The 19,381-nt window shown below is 42.7% G+C and overlaps 2 protein-coding genes across 2 annotated transcripts; one reads left to right on the top strand and one right to left on the bottom strand.

Moving 5' to 3' along the window:
* The first annotated feature begins 2,552 nt into the window (after positions 1-2,552).
* On the top strand, positions 2,553-6,156 carry LOC138975397 (uncharacterized). Its single transcript, XM_070348065.1, has 2 exons — positions 2,553-2,763; positions 3,327-6,156. Exons 1-2 carry the CDS (start codon positions 2,582-2,584, stop codon positions 5,329-5,331), a joined length of 2,187 nt encoding a protein of 728 aa, XP_070204166.1. The 5' UTR covers positions 2,553-2,581; the 3' UTR covers positions 5,332-6,156.
* A 302-nt stretch (positions 6,157-6,458) lies between these two features.
* LOC138975404 (uncharacterized) lies at positions 6,459-10,954 on the bottom strand. Its single transcript, XM_070348078.1, has 3 exons — positions 10,602-10,954; positions 9,937-10,144; positions 6,459-9,396 (listed from the first exon to the last, which is right to left on the bottom strand). The coding sequence occupies exons 1-3, from the start codon at positions 10,724-10,726 to the stop codon at positions 8,020-8,022; spliced, it is 1,710 nt and encodes a 569-aa protein (XP_070204179.1). The 5' UTR covers positions 10,727-10,954; the 3' UTR covers positions 6,459-8,019.
* Between the last annotated feature and the right edge of the window lie 8,427 nt (positions 10,955-19,381).

Below are 19,381 nucleotides of genomic sequence, written 5' to 3'. Positions count from 1 at the left end.
AACCGTCGCACGAATCAGTTTCAATGCGACTATCTAGATCTGATCCGTGGAATGTTCTCATGTATCACATTCTCGACTTGTGCACACACAACAACAACAACAAAGTTGTAGTGTAAAAGGTAGGGGATAAGAGTGGCGTCCATGTGTTATGGCATGGACTGTGGCTTTGGGTATGGGGTCCCAGATGCGTGGTACAGCAAGAATAAATGGGGGCCTCCTGGCCCCCATAACAAGAACAAAACTAAGGCCTGCCACTGATTTATTGACATAAATGTCAAACACAGACAGGCGATACAGACTGCAAAATCAAACATCATGAGTTGCACATTAAACAATGGTATCTTTTGCTCATTTTATTATGACCACGAGGTTGCAGGCAACTGTTATGTTGCTGCATGCGATGCAAAATGGATTTTCTGAACGGACACATCGCTCAGTGTGCCATATGTTCTATATTATATGTATACAAACCGTTGAATTCATGCGAAGTCTATTGTGTGGCGTTCCTTGGATCATCGATTAGAATGTTAAAACTATTAGTGCAGAGATACGTTGAACTTCGCAGAAAAGTCAAACGGTTGTTAATGGACCTCGCTGAGAATATGATTGTCCTGTGTGCACTCGAAACACCTGAGAGAAGTGTCTATAACGACCACCAAGGGACCGACCAAAAGTGGTCATTAGAGACCGGTGGTCACAATGAAAAGGAAAATTATATAGTGTAAAAACTCGTCAGGGATCCTTCGGAATGGTCGTTGTGGGCAGGTGCTCTCATTAGAGAGGTGGTCGCCAGGGCAGTTTTGACTGTAACATCAACTTCGGTGTGGATAGCACCACTGACACGCTGTTTCAAGACTTTTGATCATCTTCGCAGCCATCACTAAACTGCAGTGTATGGGCTTCTTTTAAAGGAAACAATGTCAAGGAGTATAAACAAAAGTAAAAGGCGGACATACAGATTCACACAGAAAAACACACGCACACACACACATTAACACACATCAGCACTCACGGACGCACGTTCGCACACGCAAGCAAACACGCGCAAGCGCACACTCACACAAACACACACCACACAACACAACTGACACAACACAACACGCACACACACGCACACACACGCACACACACACACACACACAACACACACAACACAACACAACAACTGTGACACAAGACACATTCACAATCAGACAAAGAGTTTGCAACATATCACGGATAAAGTTTGCTGCAACAAAAAATGCAATGTGAAGAGATGAGACAGAGGGAGGAAAACGCACGGGTCTAACGCTAGAGCAGATTCCTGGCCACTGGGCAAGTGTGAAAACGGAGGCGAGGAGCAAATGTTGACACGGGGCCCAGCGGATCACTGACATTTCGTTCGAACCCTCCATCGCTATGTTCACTCCGAAGACCACTGCAATGGACTGAATCCAGTCAGTAATGAAGCCCTTCTCAAAACGAATGTGCTCGAACATGCGCTCCACCCCGAGGTGTAAACCTCAGACTCACGCTTTGTAAACACCTATGACCGCTGCAACGACCTGGATCAAGCTTGGCACTATAGCTGCGCTAAAAATAAAGTTCTTTCGCCATTCGCTCTACACTGACGTGCTTACCTTGGACCTCTCTTTCGTACAATCTCAGGACAAGCGCAACGGCTTGGATCCTACTTGGCAATTGCAACCATGAAGACCGTGACTGCTCAACTTGAGTTTGTTCTACCGTGCGCTCTTCGAAGGGGTTACATTCCTGTGCACTCCTGCTCTTCTATTTCGAAGGGGTCCTAAAACAATTGCTGGGTCCACATACAATGGAGAGGGGGTGCTGGATCAGAGGAGTGGAGGGGGGAGAGGGAGCGGGGGGTCGAAGCTGGCCTGTGCAAACGTTGGCTAAATAATGGGCAGCAGAGTGGTGTGTGGACTGAATGCAGCCCGGGCTGTCAACTTGAAGCCTCGCTGTTTGTTCCACACTTCACGTCGACCTTGGGCCCCCCTCCACTCTGGTCTTCTCGCCGGTTTGGGTTCCATTTTTACACACATTCACCACCGATTTCCATTCTACACTTCATGGCGTCAGGTTTGGGGGTAGATGGGGAGATCAAAGAGAGGAGAGAGAGAGGGGAAGGTATGATAGAGAGATAGACAGACAGACAGACAGACAGACATACAGACTGAAAACGATCAAACGAAGAGAGAGTGATAGAGAGACTGAGAGAGAGAAAGAGAGAGGAGAAAGACTGATAGAGAGAGAGGGGGGGGGGGGGAGAGAGAGAGAGAGAGAGAGAGAGAGAGAGAGAGATTGAGAGAAACAGATTGATAGAGAGGGAGAGAGAGAGAGGACGGACAGACAGACGGACAGATATACAGATCGACAAACAGAAACACAGACAGAAAAGACAGACATGGAGGCAGGCCTAGAGAACGATAGATAGAGAAACACACACACACACGCACACACACACACGTACAGAAGGAAAAACAAGTCGCGTAAGGCGAAAATACAACATTTAGTCAAGCTCAGTCGAACTCACAGAATGAAACTGAACGCATAGACGGATTGCCTATTCCGCGACTCGCGCATGCGCAGTTCACCCCACGCAACCTGCGAGCACCGGTCATTTTCACTGCGATCTGAGAGTACCATGGACCTGAGCGATTTTTCCCTGCAAAAACTACGGCTTTGGAGCCTTGATGCCCTTAAATACTTCCTGAGTGTCAGGAAGCTAAGCGTGGAGGGCGATTTTGAACAACTTGTTGCACGGTGAGTTAAAATTTAAACGTTTGTGTGTCCTTCGAAGTTGATGTCATGCTACAACGTAGTTTTGCAGGGGCCCGGAGCTGTGCTGACGAGCAGCAAGTTCAGTTACTTCAAGTTGTTGTTGTTGCCTGTTTTTTTTTTTCTCTTTCAGCAAATCAGATTTGAAACTTACAAACAGTTAATGATTTTTGCACGGTGATGTGACCTTATTTTCTTATTTATTTTATTTTTTTCCAGTGTGCCAGTTTACTTCATGACATCAGTCAGTACTGAGACTGAAAGTATGTCTCAGTGAGTGTGTGTGTGTTGGGTGTAGGGGAGTGTGGGGGGTATACTTTTTTATTAAAGATCACTATCATCAACTCATTAAATTTGATTATAATTTACATACCTTTTCAGTCAGAGAGGTTTTAAAATAGAGTGGTGAAGGTAACCAGAAGTTGTGTTTCATCTTTAGTGCAAACTCAAACGTCAAGAAGACTAGATCAGTAGATGTTAAAAAAAATAAAAAATTGTAAGACTTAGCTTAAACCAAGAAATACATGGGTCATATTTTTCTGTTTTAGGAGTTGGGCTGCTTTCGAGTCGGACACCCCTATCGACGATGAAGCTGAGGAGAGAGAGAGGCGGCTTCTTGATGAGTACAAGAGGAAGCTGGCTGTTGACGGGGACGTGTATCCTGATCCTGCTACTTTTGAGGATGGGTGGCTGACGGAAGAAACTGGTCGGTTTTCTTGGCCCAGTATTTATATAAGTGACATTAGTGACTACCTGAAGAAGACTGCAGCAAGCAAGACGGACTTGGTTCACAGACTGCTGAACAATTATAAAGAAGGCAAGGCCTATCGCTACTTCAGGTGTGAGTGGGTACGCGAGATACTGTACCACCCAGTGAGGCAGTCAGCACCATGCTGCATTTTGAAGGCTGCTGTCTACCCTTCGATGAGCATCCGGAACAAACCCTACAGAGTCTGGGTGATGGCATCCAAGAAATGTGGGGATTCTGCAGGAGGCGAGATCAAGACTGCACACTGCACCTGTCCTGCAGGGGTGTTGGGGTCCTGTAACCACATTGCAGGCCTCTTGTTCCGTGTGGAGGCTGCAGTGAAATGTGGTGCCACAGACCTGCGGTCAACTGAAAGTCTCTGCAGCTGGGTGACGCCAAGTGGGCCTGTGGCTCGAAAACCCCGCAGATGGCGGGACACCCACGTGGCCTCTGACGTCTATGGACAGAAAACGCCACGGGGGTACAAGGAGAAGGCCAGGCTTGAACGGAAGAAATTTCAGCCGTTCTCACCTGAACACAATGAGATTCTGTCCAACACAACTGCAATGGCTCAGAAACTACAGACTTTGTTTCAGGAGGAGGCGAGTGACAGTGTCTTCATACTGACTAGACTGAAACAGAAACCAGCACAACCAGACAGGCCGACTCTGCCTCAGCCCATAGCTGATCTTGCCGGGGCTTGTGCTACAAAAGAAGAACTGAAGGCAGCTATGTCAGCAACACCAGAAGTGCTAGCGGCGGTGGAGGAGGCGACAAGAAGCCAGGGGGATTGCGCTGAATGGCAGAGACAGCGACAAGGCCGCATCACATCCTCTGTGTTCTATAATGTCCACACAAAGACAGAGACAGCAAAAAAGCAGACTGGCAGTGGCAGACATGAACAGTCAACCTGGCTGGAGGATAAGGTTTTAGGGAGAGGAGCCGCACCACTAACTGTGGCAATGAAGCATGGCCTGTCACTTGAACCTGCAGCAAAACGCAGCTACATGCAGCAGGTCAGCAAAAAACACAAGAAATGGTCTGCACGTGACAGTGGTTTGGTAATCTCCCATGATTTCCCATTCCTCGCCTCAAGCCCTGACCTTCTCACCACATGTGATTGCTGTGGTGAGGGGCTCTGTGAGGTGAAGTGTCCTGAGACAATCAAACACCAAGTGCCAACTGTACAGAACGTTCCATACTTGGAGGAGATTGATGGAAAAATCTCCCTGAAAAAGACCCATACATACTATGGACAAATTCAAGGGCAGATGGCCCTGACCAACCGACCATGTTGTGATCTTTTCATTTTCACAGAGCATGGGAGTTTGATTGTTCCTGTTCCATTTGACGAAGCTTTCTGGCAGAAGATGCTTCCAAATTTGACGTGGTTCTGGGAGAGCCGGGTGGCACCTGCACTTCTTCAACAAAGTCGCCCCGGAAACTGTCCTGGCACCGCGTCATGCAGCTCTGGTCAAATGGAACAGGAACAGTCAAGCTCAGACCATGATTCGCAACGTCCCAGCTCCCCACCTCTTCTCCTGCCAAACATCCCACCCCTGAAACGCAAGCGAGCAACTAGAAAGAACACCAAAGTGTCCAAAAAGGACACTGTCTTGAAAGTCTACCGTTGTGGGGTCTGCTTTAAGGACATTTCTGAAGAACCGGAAGCCTTCTGTGACTTTTCAGTCAAGTGTGACTCCTGCCCAGAGTGGTACCACCTGCAGTGTGTCGGTTTTGTTCAGGGCTCTGAACCAGGGGATGAGGACTGTTGGGATTGCCTGAAATGTACTGATACAGTTTGATATTTCTTTTTATTGTTTATCTGAAGAAATATGTTCTCTGAATGATAACTAGTGCTATTGACTAAATGGATTGAACACTTTTCAGATTTGTTGGTATTACCTCTTCGACTGAATGAAATCTCCAGATTTATAGTCGTATGATTTTAGGTTTTGTTTAATTTCAGGATAAGCATTTTTTATGGTTACTTTGTGACTTTTGTGTTTGTATGCTGTACAGATTATAGTCGCTAGGGAGTCACGTAATGGGATCAATCACTTTGTGGTGGGTGGGTAGTGGGGTGCAAGGGGCAGAAATTGTTAAATATAATGAAGGAAACCTACTGAATTTTTTTACGAGTTCAGCCTCCAAAATAATGTGGAGTATGAACTGTACCCTAAGACACACCTAAAACTAGGAGAACGTTTTACTCAAATATGCCCCGTAACTATGGTAAACAGTCAAAGAGGATGATTGACGACCGCAATCTCAAATGCACAAATCACCCTTCTTTGTTCTTACTGTGTAACGCTAACCGTCAAAACACTTAGATCTGCCTATTTTTAGTTTTTTAGTTAATTTTTTCTTTTCCACACGTTATTTGACCTCCTGAGTCTTATTTTGTGCCGATTTGAGACAGCTTTGTGGCAGGTATTGGGCCTTTAACATACAATTCATACATATTTATGTCTCAAGTGCTCCTTTTTGGGGTCATCAAATAATCATTCAGAGAGCTTTTGTTTTTGTTTGTGTTTAACATTTTCACTTTTTTCCATTTAGTGACTTCATTTGATGTGTCATTCATACTAGGTGACTGAGGTATTTAATAACAAGGGATTGCAAACTTTTGATTTTGTTCATGTATTGAATTGTGTGAATGAACTGTGTGTGTGTGTGCATGGAGGAACTGAAAGTAGAAATAGCATTATACAGCCGAAAACCTGCACTATTACTGTTTGGTTTATGACACTTCTGCGTTTCTGAGCCTTTTACTGTCAGGGTCATCTTATGACAAAACTTTCATCATCTCATCAAAAGACCACCCTTACAGTAAACGGCTCAGCAACACAGCAGTAGCAACCGTATACCACACACTTTTTCATCAATTACCTTGTTCAGCACATCAGTTTATCAGATCAGAAGACGGTGGTAATGAATCAAGACATTTATTGAAACCATCAGTGCAACATGCAAGTTAAAAGGGCACCATCACACTGTGTCTGACATTACAAGACATGCAGAACACCCAAATATTTACACACACACAAAAATCAAAGTTGGCATAATTTCAAAGAAAAACGCTTCTTACACCAGACGATTCAAGCAAACGTGTATCTTGGCAAATGGCTATGATCATATAAAGACAGACACTCTTGAAAGTAAACCAGGCAGAAGTGCACTCAGAAGTACAGGTTTCATTCACTGAAATATTTGGCACATCTAATGACTATTTATTACTCGTAAACAGATGTTCGCAGGAGTGAGTGCAAATTCATGAAAATAACTGAACATATCCTTCTGAGAAAAAACAAAATTTTGCAGCATAAGAATATCAAACACGACACCATCAGTCCTTCATGCAAGAAGCCGGAAGTTATGTGCACAGATAGCACCATCCATAGTTAACATATAAAAAAAATACAGCTTGTGCACACAGCTCCATGCACATAAAAAATCCAAGTTATATACACAGCACCATCCATAGTTCACATAAAAAATGCAAGATATCCACACACACACAGCACCGTCAAGAGTTGGCGTTTAAAAAATCCAAATTATGTACACACAGAACCATCTTGTGTTCACATAAAAAAACATGTATACAAACACAGAATCATCCAGTCTTTATGTAAAAAAAAAAAAAAGTACACACAGCCCCATCCACTGATCTAGTCTTTACGTATAATGACTATAAAACATACATTGTTTGTACACAAAGCACCATCTAACTAGAGTCTATGTAAAACAAAATCAGATCATTGACACAGCAATAAAGAATACAAATTGACTACACACAGCATCACCCCGAACACAGGTACAAAAAGAAAAAAAAAGTAACACAAATCCTTGTCTAAGAATTCAGACTTCACACACAAATTAAATGTAATTACACACACACACATCTGAAGTCCTCATAGCAACAACAAAAAAATCATCTGCAGTCTTGGGTGGTAAGGAAACTAAGAAAGACAAGAAATCCATAATACCAAGACTCCTGAGTCCAGAAATAAAATGAAATCAAGAAATGAATCCACAATATCAACCGAGTTCAGAGCTCACTCTCCTTACCCAGTAGTATCAAGAGCGTGCATCAAAGATTATCTTCCGCAATATTCTGAAATATTTGGCACTTCTAATCCTTCTGAGAATTTTTTTTTTTTTTTTTTTTTTTGGCAGCCTGATAAAGTATCAAACACAACACCATCAACAGTTCATGCAAGAAGCCTGAAGTTACGTACACACATAGCACCATCCATAGTTCACATGTATATATAAAAAAAAATTCCAACTTGCGCACACAGCACCATGCACATAAAAATCCAAGTTATATACACAGCATCATCCATAGTTCACGTAAGAAGTGCAAGACATGCACACACAAAGCACCGTCCAGAGTTGGCGTTTAAAAAATCCAAAATATGTACACATAGTATCAAGAGCGTGTATCAAAGATTATCTTCCGCAATATTCCCACAGCTCCTTTCTACAATCTACTGCAGATAGATAGGTCCCTGCAAATTGCACAATGCAGCGCACACAATCACAGCCTCATCCACCAGATCAGCACCAGCCAAGCTGATTTCGTTCTTCAAGAACTTGAAGCACTTCAGGCGTCTTATCACCTGTTCCACCAGGATCCTCAGATTGGCAACTTTCTTGGTCTTTTGCACTGCAGCTGTTGACATCTGTGATTGGCCCCGTCGTCCTGGTGGAATGATCACTCCAAGGGATAACTGTGCACATTCAGCTGCAATGCTGAACCCCTTGTCGGCCATCAAAGATGTATGGGGAGGTAGTTTTTCAAGGAAACCAGAGTCCTTTGTCAGCTCTGTGTCCGAAATCCGCCCCTCGTATACTGCAGACACATAGCAAATGTAACTGTTTGGGCACACACCCACAAGGATCTTCAGCGTGTTGTGGTGCTTATAGTCACTCCACGTTGCAGCCTGAGTAGCCAGATCCTGGGGTGTCTCGATGAACAGCTCCGTGCAATCTACGATTGCCACCAGATTTGTCAGGTCCCTTCCCCTGTAGCGTGCTGGTTTTGTTGCCAGCACAGTCTCCAAATCAGGGATCTGAATCATGTGGCACAGCACTGCTGACAATGCCTTCATCCACGATGTGTACAGCCTCGATGCATGACTCCTTGATACGGCAAACCGGTCCGCCAAGTCTTGAAAATCAAGGCCTAGCCGAAGCCTCATGAGAACCAACACCAGCTCATCGATGCCTCTCAGGAATCGTTTTGGACCAAACTTTGAGGGAGGCTTGCGGAAAACGCGCTTTTTCTTCTCACTTGCTTGACCCTTCCACCTTCTCACCACATACTCTTTGACGCAGTCATGGATAAGCCGAACTAGAGTTTTGCTCTTCAAGCCAGTGTAGTATTTCACATTCTCCGGTGTCAGTACATTTCGAAAAATATTTGGTGGCCTTTTTTTCTGCTTCAGACCAACTTTCAACTTCGGAACATTTTCAGCCTTAGCTTCAGGCTTTGGTAAGGGCGGCAAAGGTGTGGGGGTGCTCACTTGCACATGGGTTCCCTGAGCCAAAACCCTGCGGAGGTTCTCCAACTCCTTCCTCAGTTGAGAACACTGCAAATGAAGAGCAATGATGTCTTTCGCTAGTCGCTGGACTTGCTTAAAAAGCATGTTTGTCACAGACAGAAGCACGAAGACAGTCAGCAGTAAACCGTTGACGCTGGGGGATCTTGCCTGAGTAGTCTGGATCTCGATGACTGGGTCCTCTACATGTTGTGGCTCTGGTATGTCAGGCGGGACCAGGACTCTTTCAATCGTGTTTGTCAGCCCTCCACGTCTGGATCGTTTAGGCAAAGGTGTGAACTCATGCATCAGCACTCTGGAAACCTGTGAAACATACAAAACAGCAAAATACAGCACTGAATTACTCAGGTCATGGATTGTAACCAATCTCAGATAAAGAACAGTGGTTGAACATAAACCCAAGGTTCAGACACATTCATAAACAGAAATTTCTTGTTTAATTTAAACTGAGTTTAAACTTTAATACAGAAGACTTATTCATGGCTATCATTAGTATCAAGAAATCATTTTACAGTTTACACAGAGAAGATTTATCTGACCACCATCAACACACCCCCTTCCCCCCCACACCAAAAAAGTCACAAAACCAAGCACATAAGAAGCATACAACCCCCCCCCCCCCAAAAAAAAAAAAAAAAAAAAAATAATAATAATAATAAAAAATAAATAAATAAAATAAAAAAAAATAAATAAAAAAAATACAATATTAAAATGGATAAACACTAGAAAAAAGTAATAACAAAAAATGTATCTGCCGGTTTTCCTGTACTTACAAGGCTGGAATCACATATATATACATATATCTGGTTCATGTACACAAACTGACGATAGATTGTGACTGACCTTTTTGGGAAAATCAGGAAATCCAAGATGTTCTGTTGGGTAGGGGTTCTCATCTGTTGGCTGCCCATCCTTGAAATGTCTTGAGCAGACCTTCTGGTCTCTGGATGGGGAAAGTAGCTTGTTAGTTGTTGGATTGATTCTGTTGATAAGAATCTTCCACTTGTCACGATGTGCAGGGTCTTTCTTGCGAGTTGGAATTTTCCATAGGCTGGAACATAAAAAGGAGGAATAAAAAATACCGTTAATGAATATAAAATGGGATAAAAGACAAAGCAAAACACATGTTTAATCAGCAGTTTTTCTGTTCTCCTTGACACACTTATGACAACTGACATATGATCATCTATTTCAGTTCAAAACTAAGTGATTATTTATTTATTCATTTTCAATACTAAAAAGTATTTTCTGTGTTTCAAAAATTCAACAGCGTTATTACAATGACTGGGCTGTAAATATAGTTTCAAAGAAGTCAGTATCAGCAGTATGTACCAGAACATGAAACTTGGGTTCTTCGTTCATAACCTATGGCTATGATTTTAAGAAAAAGAAACAAACTTAAAAAAAAAAAAAAAATTAAATGACCAATGCTGTGATGAAATCTGAGTTGAGACAAAACTTTAGTTATAAACGAAAGTAAAAAAAAAAAATGTTAGAAGTTCAAGTACCTGAAAGGTGCAGGACAGTCACACTCGGTGTTTAAAATGTGATGAGCAGCGCACGTTGCAGCCTTCCACTTTTTCAAACGCCGGGCCCCATTACTGCATTGAGCAATCGCACAATGAAATGCCATAGTTTGCTTTTGCACTTCGGCACAAATCTACTGGCATGAAAAAAGTTCAACAACGCGCCCGACGCTAAGACACAGCCAATTCATTTTCTCTTCTCAGCTTCAAGCCTGACGGCAGCCGGCATCGAATGTGCTCGCAGCAGAAAATCCGCGGAAAATAGGATGCGCGCGCATACGAAGAGGGCCGCTCTTCGGGTCATGTAAGTCCCGGAACCGGCAATTCGTCTATTGCATTTTTTCCGCAAGACCGTACACTCGTAGCATCGTCTGTCCACCGCTCGTGGCTTTCTTACTTTCTTTATTTGGTGTTTAACGTCGTTTTCAACCACGAAGGTAATATAGCGACGGGGAAAGGGGGGAGATGAGATAGAAGGGAGATTTAAAAAACGAAACGTCGGGACGTTTCGTTTTGAAGTTGTGGTAAACGTCATCATTTCGGGGGTCTCTCGCTGGAAAGGTGAAGGTCAACTGAAACGGAACGTGGAACGTCAAAACGCAGTCACGTTTTCCACCCCCAAAAAACGAACAATATTTCGTCAACTTTTGTGAGTATTTTTGCACACTAACAGTTTTATTTGTTGGCCATTTTATGCATTGCTAGATTCATCAACCCTTTCACAGTCTTTCAGCGCTGAGAATGTGTTCATTGGAGGTAGACAACTGTTGTGAACTGAAATATTTTGAAGGGTGCTGATCCTGGTACATTTATCCAACTTCATGGTGAGAAAGCAAATGGCGAAGCAGAAGTAGGTCATCGCATCGAATTTTTATTCTGGCTTCGTATGTGATTTTGTATAAACAAAGTCTGTGTGATTTATTTGGACTGAAAATAATCAAAGTATGCCCGATTCTGGACCACCTCCTAGGGGGTTTTTTCCATTCTGATCGAGGACAGACGTGACAAGTACAAAACAACCCCTAGTTGGGGAAAGGCTTCTAAATCGGCACAGGCGTGTGCACAGGGCCGTTTTCTGAGAATGGGGAATACTCAGGGTATAATTGCCTACATGGTTCGGTAGAGCTCTTTGCCATAGGCTGTTACCAGTTGTAAAAATTGAGATGCGTGAAATGGATAAAAAAAAATAATGAGTTCGAATGAGTAAATCTTGGAATTCAACATGAATGATCTAATTTTTGTGAAATACAATTGATGATGAGCAGGTGCATGAATTGAAAAATGTGAAGCTCTTGTGTGTGCAATGCGAGTATGTCAATCCTTTATTGACTCGTGGAGTTGAAATTATGCCATGCCCAGTCAGCGGATCATATCCTGCCATGCCCGGCCTTTCATTCCGAAACGAAACGTGAATACATCTAAATCTTGTCTGCGGCCTATGCCGTCTCGTTTCACGTTCCCTTTCGCGGGGTGACTCATTCACCAAACGAAACGAGCTGCAAAACGAAACGTGCTGTCTTTTAAATCTCCCTAGTGCCACTTATCAATTGTTTCTTGTTCACAAAAGCACTAATCAAAAATTTGCTCCAGGGGCTTGCAACGTAGTACAATGTATTACCTTACTGGGAGAATGCAAGTTTCCAGTACAAAGGACTTAAACCGCTCGTGGCAAAGGCAGTGAAATTAACAAGCCAAAAAAAGCACGGTAGCGGTTGCGCTGAGGAGGATAGCACGCTTTTCTATATCTCTATTCTTTTTAACTCTCTGAACGTGTTTTTAATCCAAACATATCATATCTATATGTTTTTGGAATCAGGAACGGACAAGGAATAAGATGAAATTGTTTTTAACTCGATTTCGGAAATTTTATTTCAATCATAATTTTTATATTTTTAATTTTCAGAGCTTGGCCAAAATTTTAATCAATTTGATTGAAAAATGAGGGTGTGACAGTGCCGCCTCAACTTTTACAAAATGCCGTATATGACGTCATCAAAGACATTTATCGAAAAAATGAAAAAAATCTCTGGGGATAATTATCATACCAAGGAACTCTCATGAAAAATGTCATAAAGATCGGTCCAGTAGTTTACTCTGAATCACTCTACACACACACACACACACACACACACACCACGACCCTCGTCTCGATTCCCCCCTCTATGTTAAAACATTTAGTCAAAACTTGACTAAATGTAAAAAGAGAGATACAGAGAAAGACATATAGAAACGGAGATGAGAGAGAGAGAGAGAGAGAGAGAGAGAGAGAGAGAGAGAGAGAGAGAGAGAGAGAGAGAGAGAGAGAGAGAGAGAGAGAGAGAGAGAGAGAGAGGTTGGGGGTGTCAAAACCAAAGATCACCGCTGGAAGAAGATGAGGAGAGAGGAGGGGAAGAGGCGGCTCTGGGGTTACCTGCACCTAGGCGACCTTTGCAATGTCCTCCAAGTTAGTTTACTTGGTCTACCTGGCTGCGTCTTCACCCTGACCACAGTTTCAAGTTCAAACACAAATTAAGCACAAGACACTTCTACTGTAGACGATTTCTCGGTTTAGCTCCATTGAAGTGTCGTCACATACTGAAAGTAGACCGAACAATTGAGATTAATTGGTGACGAAACTCAAAAGGGGCTGTGTCGGGAGGTTGCCCAACTGTCATCTTACTTTGGGAGTTTGATCACAAAAACAACGACCAGCAAAAGCAGCGACAACACACACACACACGCACACACACACACACACACACACACACACACACACACACACACACGCACACACACACACACACACACACACACACACACGTACAGAAGAAAAACAAGTCGCGTAAGGCGAAATTACTACATTTAGTCAAGCTGTGGAACTCACAGAATGAAACTGAACGCACTGCATTTTTTCACAATGACCGTAGTCCGCCGCTAGTGCAAAAGGCAGTGAAAATGACGAGCCTTTTCAGCGCGGTAGCGGTTGCGCTGTGCTGCATAGCACGCTTTACTGTACCTCTCTTCGTGTTTTTAACCCAAACATATCATATCTATATGTTTTTGGAATCAGGAACCGACAAGGAATAAGATGAAATTGTTTTTAAAACGATTTCAGAAATTTAATTTTAATCATAATTTTTATATTTTTAATTTTCAGAGCTTGTTTTTAATCCGAATATAACATATTTATATGTTTTGGAATCATAACATGATGAAGAATAAAATAAAAGTAATTTTGGATCGTTTTATAAAAAAATAATTTTAATCACAATTTTCAGATTTTTAATGACCAAAGTCATTAATTGATTTTTAAGCCTCCATGCTGAAATGCAATACTGAAGTCCGGCCTTCGTCGAAGATTGCTTGGCCAAAATTTCAATCAATTTGATTGAAAAATGAAGGTGTGACAGTGCCGCCTCAACTTTTACAAAAAGCCGGGTATGACGTCATAAAAGACATTTATCGAAAAAATGAAAAATATGTCTGGGGATTTCATACCCAGGAACTCTCATGCAAAATTTCATAAAGATCGGTCCAGTAGTTTAATCTGAATCGCTCTACACACACACACACGCACGGACACACACACACACACACACACACACACACAGACACAGACACACACACACACACACACACACACACACACACACATACACCACGACCCTCGTCTCGATTTCCCCTCTATGTTAAAACATTTAGTCAAAACTTGACTAAATGTAAAAAGAGAGATACAGAGGAAGACATATAGAAACGGAAATGAGAGAGAGAGAGAGAGAGAGAGAGAGAGAGAGAGAGAGAGAGAGAGAGAGAGAGAGAGAGAGAGAGAGAGAGAGAGAAAGAGAGAGAGAGAGACGGTTTGAGCATATACGCAGGAAAAACAAAGACATAAACCGCCAGAATAATAAAGAGAAAGGCAGAAAAGGGACGCATTTTTTAGCTATACGAAGTGACATTTTCATAAGCACAAGTGGGAAGGCATACTATCACCAAAAGTAACAACTGCACGCTACTGATTTGGCACCGTCTCAGTTTTGCATAAGTTAAGAAAAACGCTGACTATCTTTGTGGTAGCATACAATGAAAACAACGACATAAATGTTTTATTGAGGTTTTTGCCAAGGAATAACTAAAGTAACATGTGTTACATGAAAATGTGTCCCTTAATAATATGTGCACAAATTTAACTTGAAGTGCATGTTTAAAGGCACAGTAATCCATCACAGATACGGTCAGGCTTTTACACACAGTACAAACACCCTTTCATTTAAACACTCACCGATTGAGAACATCCTAGGTGCCCTCCGTAAAGAGCGAACAATTTTCAAAGAATTTATTTTTGCGTGGTTTATCTTACCCCTGAGCCATCGTGAATCCGTGTGATCCAGTTTCCCTTTTTCACAATGTAGTCGTCAGTTAGTTATTTGAATGCGACTCGATGTGAGCTTATTTACAATAGCACGTTTTTATGTACGAAACAAACGGCTGTGGTTCACAAGAACTCTAGCGATGGCTTTTGACTGTTGAGAGGAACGGCGATATGCATGATAAACCGTCGTCTGCTACGACCCTTGCGTGACCCTGCTTCCGGGCTTTTCTTTTTTCAAACTTTCACAACTTCGAATTGTACTGATCTTGTCTTGATGAAAAACGAATTCTTTTATGATTAAAGAATGTTTGTGTAACAAGCTGTCAATTTATTATTTAGATTTTAAAAGTTAGGTCTAGCGCAAAAACGCACCACGGTCCAAAAACATTTTGATAATCATCGATTCACGGCTATCGCCAGTTTACATCGATAGAATGAGACCCGAAGGGAAGTAACTCATGTTTGACCTGAGTTCAGGGTGGGTCCAAATTAAAAGTGTTCGAGACAATCTGCAAAATTAATTCTTTAAAAATTGCTCGCTCTTTACGTAGGGCACCTAGGATGTTCCCGTTTGGTGAGCGTTCAAATGGAAGGGTGTTTGTACTGTGTGTAAAAGCCTGACAGTATCTGTGATGGTTTACGGGAGGCTTACTGTCCGGGCGTGATTTCCGGTATCATAACAGCCGTCCAGCACCAAAACGAGGCGCCATTGTTGTAGCAGGCCAAGTCCACGAAAATAAATTCTTTGAAAATTTCTCACGCTCGACAGAATGTTCCCGTTCGGTGAGCGTTCAAATGGAAGTATGCTTGTACTGTATGTAGACGCTCGGGGAGCTCTGTGATGGTTTACGGGAGGCTTACTGTGCCTTTAAGAGTGCTCTTTATTTTTTGTTCTTCAAAGATGTTTTATTCAGGTAATTTTACAATTTGTCATACAATGCATAGAAGTCAGATGATAATAGAGTGGATATGATGGATAAAAACAATTCAATACAACATACAATCAATTATAATAAGTGCTGTTCTACAAGGGTAAAATATGAAGCCCACTTCAGCCTAAATTTTCAATAATTCAATTCTGTACAGTGGATATGTTTATCAATCTTGTATGTGTAGGCCAGTTCCTTTAAAAAAAAATGTTCAATGTTGGCTTTACTTTATTTATTCTATATTTGTATACAAAAAAATTGGCTTGCAATAAAATACAATCAAAACCTTTATCAGTGTTTGTTATGCCGTCTTGTCCAAATAATACAAGGTTAGTGTGGGGTTTAACTCAAGCCTGCTGCAGTTCAAAATTTGTTCTTTCATATACTGTTTAAGGTTGTTCCAAAAGGTTTGAACAAATTCACACTGCCATGAATAATGAATAATGGTGTCGCTTTGCAAATTGCAAAAATTGCACAGGTTACTAGTTGTTACCCCCATATTCTTTAAAATAGAGTTTGTAACCAGGATTCGGTAAATAAATGTTTAACTGGAACCATCGTAACTTGACTTCTTTTATTTTCTTTGTGCATTGGAACACTTTTTGCCAATCAATTTAAGAGTGCTCTTTATAATGTTCACTTGTGGCACAAGTACGCCGCCATACACACAACAACAAAAAACGGACTGAAGGCAACAGCGTTCTGTTCTGTTCCCCAGACCCAGGGGCTTACACGGACATGACAGACACTTGTAGACGTCATCTTCACAACAGAAGACAACCTGCGGTATGAAGGGCCTCGGCCTTCTCAACCAATGGGAACAATGCACGTCGGCAGAATAAACAGACTCCTTGACAATGCGAGGCTTCAAAAGACATGACAGCTAACATTTATTCTTGTAAAGCTACATGGGGGGCTGAGGGAGGTTAGATATTTTTTTGTCAATCAAATTTAAATATTCGTTGTTTTAATAGAGTAACGCTGCTTTCAACAATGGTTTTATTTACGGTTCTTATCTAGAAATGGTTCAGTATAATATAAACAACATTGAAATGTGTCAAGCTTTTATTTAGGTGTGAACTTATATCAAATACTTAATCAGTGTATGCAACAACGGCAATCAACACATGATCGCAGAATGTATTACGTTCTTTATATTCACAACCAAAAACGAGCAAATATGACAGTGAGAAGTCAATGAGCGCCAAGATGATAAACAAATAAATGCAAAAATAGCATCCAAACCGGCACATAATAATAGTAGTTTCATGGAAAGACTGCCCAAAAGTGACGATCTGCAACGGATTCATAAATGGACAATAACTAATCGCATACTCTGATTTTTCCGTTTTCATATCATGTTTGCCGTACCAACGACAAACTATTTAAAAATAGAAATTCGGGTCACTTCCTTTCAATGGAAAGTTAGCAGAAACATATGTTTAGGTCCAATCAGTTACTTTTGACAGGGAAGTGGGACACTGATAAATACCGTCTCTGAGTCTTCACATACAGTTGATATCCGTGTCCGTCACGTGTTTATCAAGGACTGGATTTGAACCTGTGGCCCAGGGCGGGGATGTAGCTCAGTCGGTAGCGCGCTGGATTTGTATCCAATTGGCCGCTGTCAGCGTGAGTTCGTCCCCACGTTCGGCGAGAGATTTATTTCTCAGAGTCAACTTTGTGTGCAGACTCTCCTCGGTGTCCGAACACCCCCGTGTGTACACGCAAGCACAAGATCAAGTGCGCACGCAAAAGATCCTGTAATCCATGTCAGAGTTCGGTAGGTTATAGAAACACGAAAATACCCAGCATGCTTCCTCCGAAAACGGCGTATGGCTGCCTAAATGGCGGGGTAAAAAACGGTCATACACGTAAAATTCAACTCGTGCAAAAAAAACACACGAGTGTACGTGGGAGTTTCAGCCCACGAACGCACAAGAAGAAGAAGAAGAAGAAGAAGAACCTGTGGCCCGAGGAAGTCCAGTACTCTACCATCTGCATAACATCCCCCCTCACCCCACCCCAGTATCTGGCGACTAATAGTTTACCGGGGACTCTTCAAGTCGGCTATGTTTGTTTGTTTGTTTGCTTGCTTGTTTGTTTGTTTGTTTGCTTGTTTTATTGTTTGTTTGTTTGTTTGTTTACGTGTTTATGTGTTTGTTTGCTTGTTTTATTGTTTGTTTGTTTGTTTGTTTGTTTGTTGTACTCACACTAAAGAGAGAGAGAGGCAGAGATCAAGAACATGTCTGTCTGGAAGTCTGTCAGCGTGTCAGCCTATGGGTCCGTCCTTCCTCTCTCTGTCTGTCTGTCTGTCTGTCTGTCTGTCTGTCTGTCTGTCTGTCTGTCTGTCTGTCTGTCTGTATATCTGTCACTCTATGTCCGAGCTTTCTTGGGTCACTCAGAGAACAATAGAAGCCAGGCTACAGGTACATGTCCAGGTAGGTGTTAGCAAAAAGTTCGCTGAAGCGAGTCGTGTGGCGCTTGACAAGCCAGCGTGTCTGCAGGATTAGACTGACAATCACTGGACCGTGTCCGTTGTCAGGCAAGCCATGTCCTGCTCCAATGACTGCCCACTCGACTGACCTTAAGCCAGTGGTCATCTCCGCTGTCTCCCGCTTTTTACTGCCCCTCTTTGACATTCTCTGACCGTGACGCGCTTGGTGGGCTGGGATAGAGGGAGAAGGAAGGAGAGCGAGCGAGCGTCTGTGTGTCTGTGTGTCTGCATGTCTGTCTGTGAAGCTCTCTGTCTATCTGTCTGTCTCTCTATCCGTCCGTCCTTCCGTCCGTCCGTCCGTCCGTCCGTCTGCTCGCCTCTGTCGTCATAGTTGTGTGTGTGTAAAGTGGTTGATTGTAGTTGATAGAGATGCTGTTGGTGGCAGTGGTGGTGGTGGAGGTGTGTGTGTGTGTGTGTGTGTGTGTGTGTGTGTGTGCGTGTGCGTACGGGTTTGCGTGCGTGCGTGTTTGTGTGTTTGTGTGGGTGTATACGCTTGCATGCGTGCGTGCGTACGTGCATGCGTGTTTGTTTGTGTGTGTATGTGTGTGTGTGTGTGTGTGTGTGTGTGTGTGTGTGTGTGTGTGTGTGTGTGTGTTCTGGTCTGGTCTGGGTCTGTGTCTGTATGTTTTAACTTACCTGGTCAAAGCTGATTCTTCTTTTTGTCACCTTCAATTTTCACCGTGTTAAATAATGCAACTTTCCCAAATTTTCTTGCACACTTCCTAAAAAAAAGCTGACCACACAAATTATAATTCCACACCTCATGCCACTCCGCGATCTTACGCAATAAAACCTATCACCATGGTGAAAGCAAAAGTCTATTATGACAGGAATCCCTCATCATCATTCTCAGAAGGGTGCCACAGAGGCGCGAGTAACGGCCGGGTGGGGAGGGGGTATGGAGAAGGTAAGGGGGGGAAGGGGTTGGGAGTGCCGACGGTGGTTGGAATATCTGGGGTGAAGGGTTTGATGAATTGTGGAGCAGCTG

The sequence above is a fragment of the Littorina saxatilis genome, linkage group LG1, assembly GCF_037325665.1.
Source record: "Littorina saxatilis isolate snail1 linkage group LG1, US_GU_Lsax_2.0, whole genome shotgun sequence".
Lineage (NCBI taxonomy): Eukaryota > Metazoa > Mollusca > Gastropoda > Littorinimorpha > Littorinidae > Littorina > Littorina saxatilis.
The sequence above is the reverse complement of the archived record's forward strand: the minus strand, read 5'-3'. Positions and strand labels throughout refer to the sequence as shown.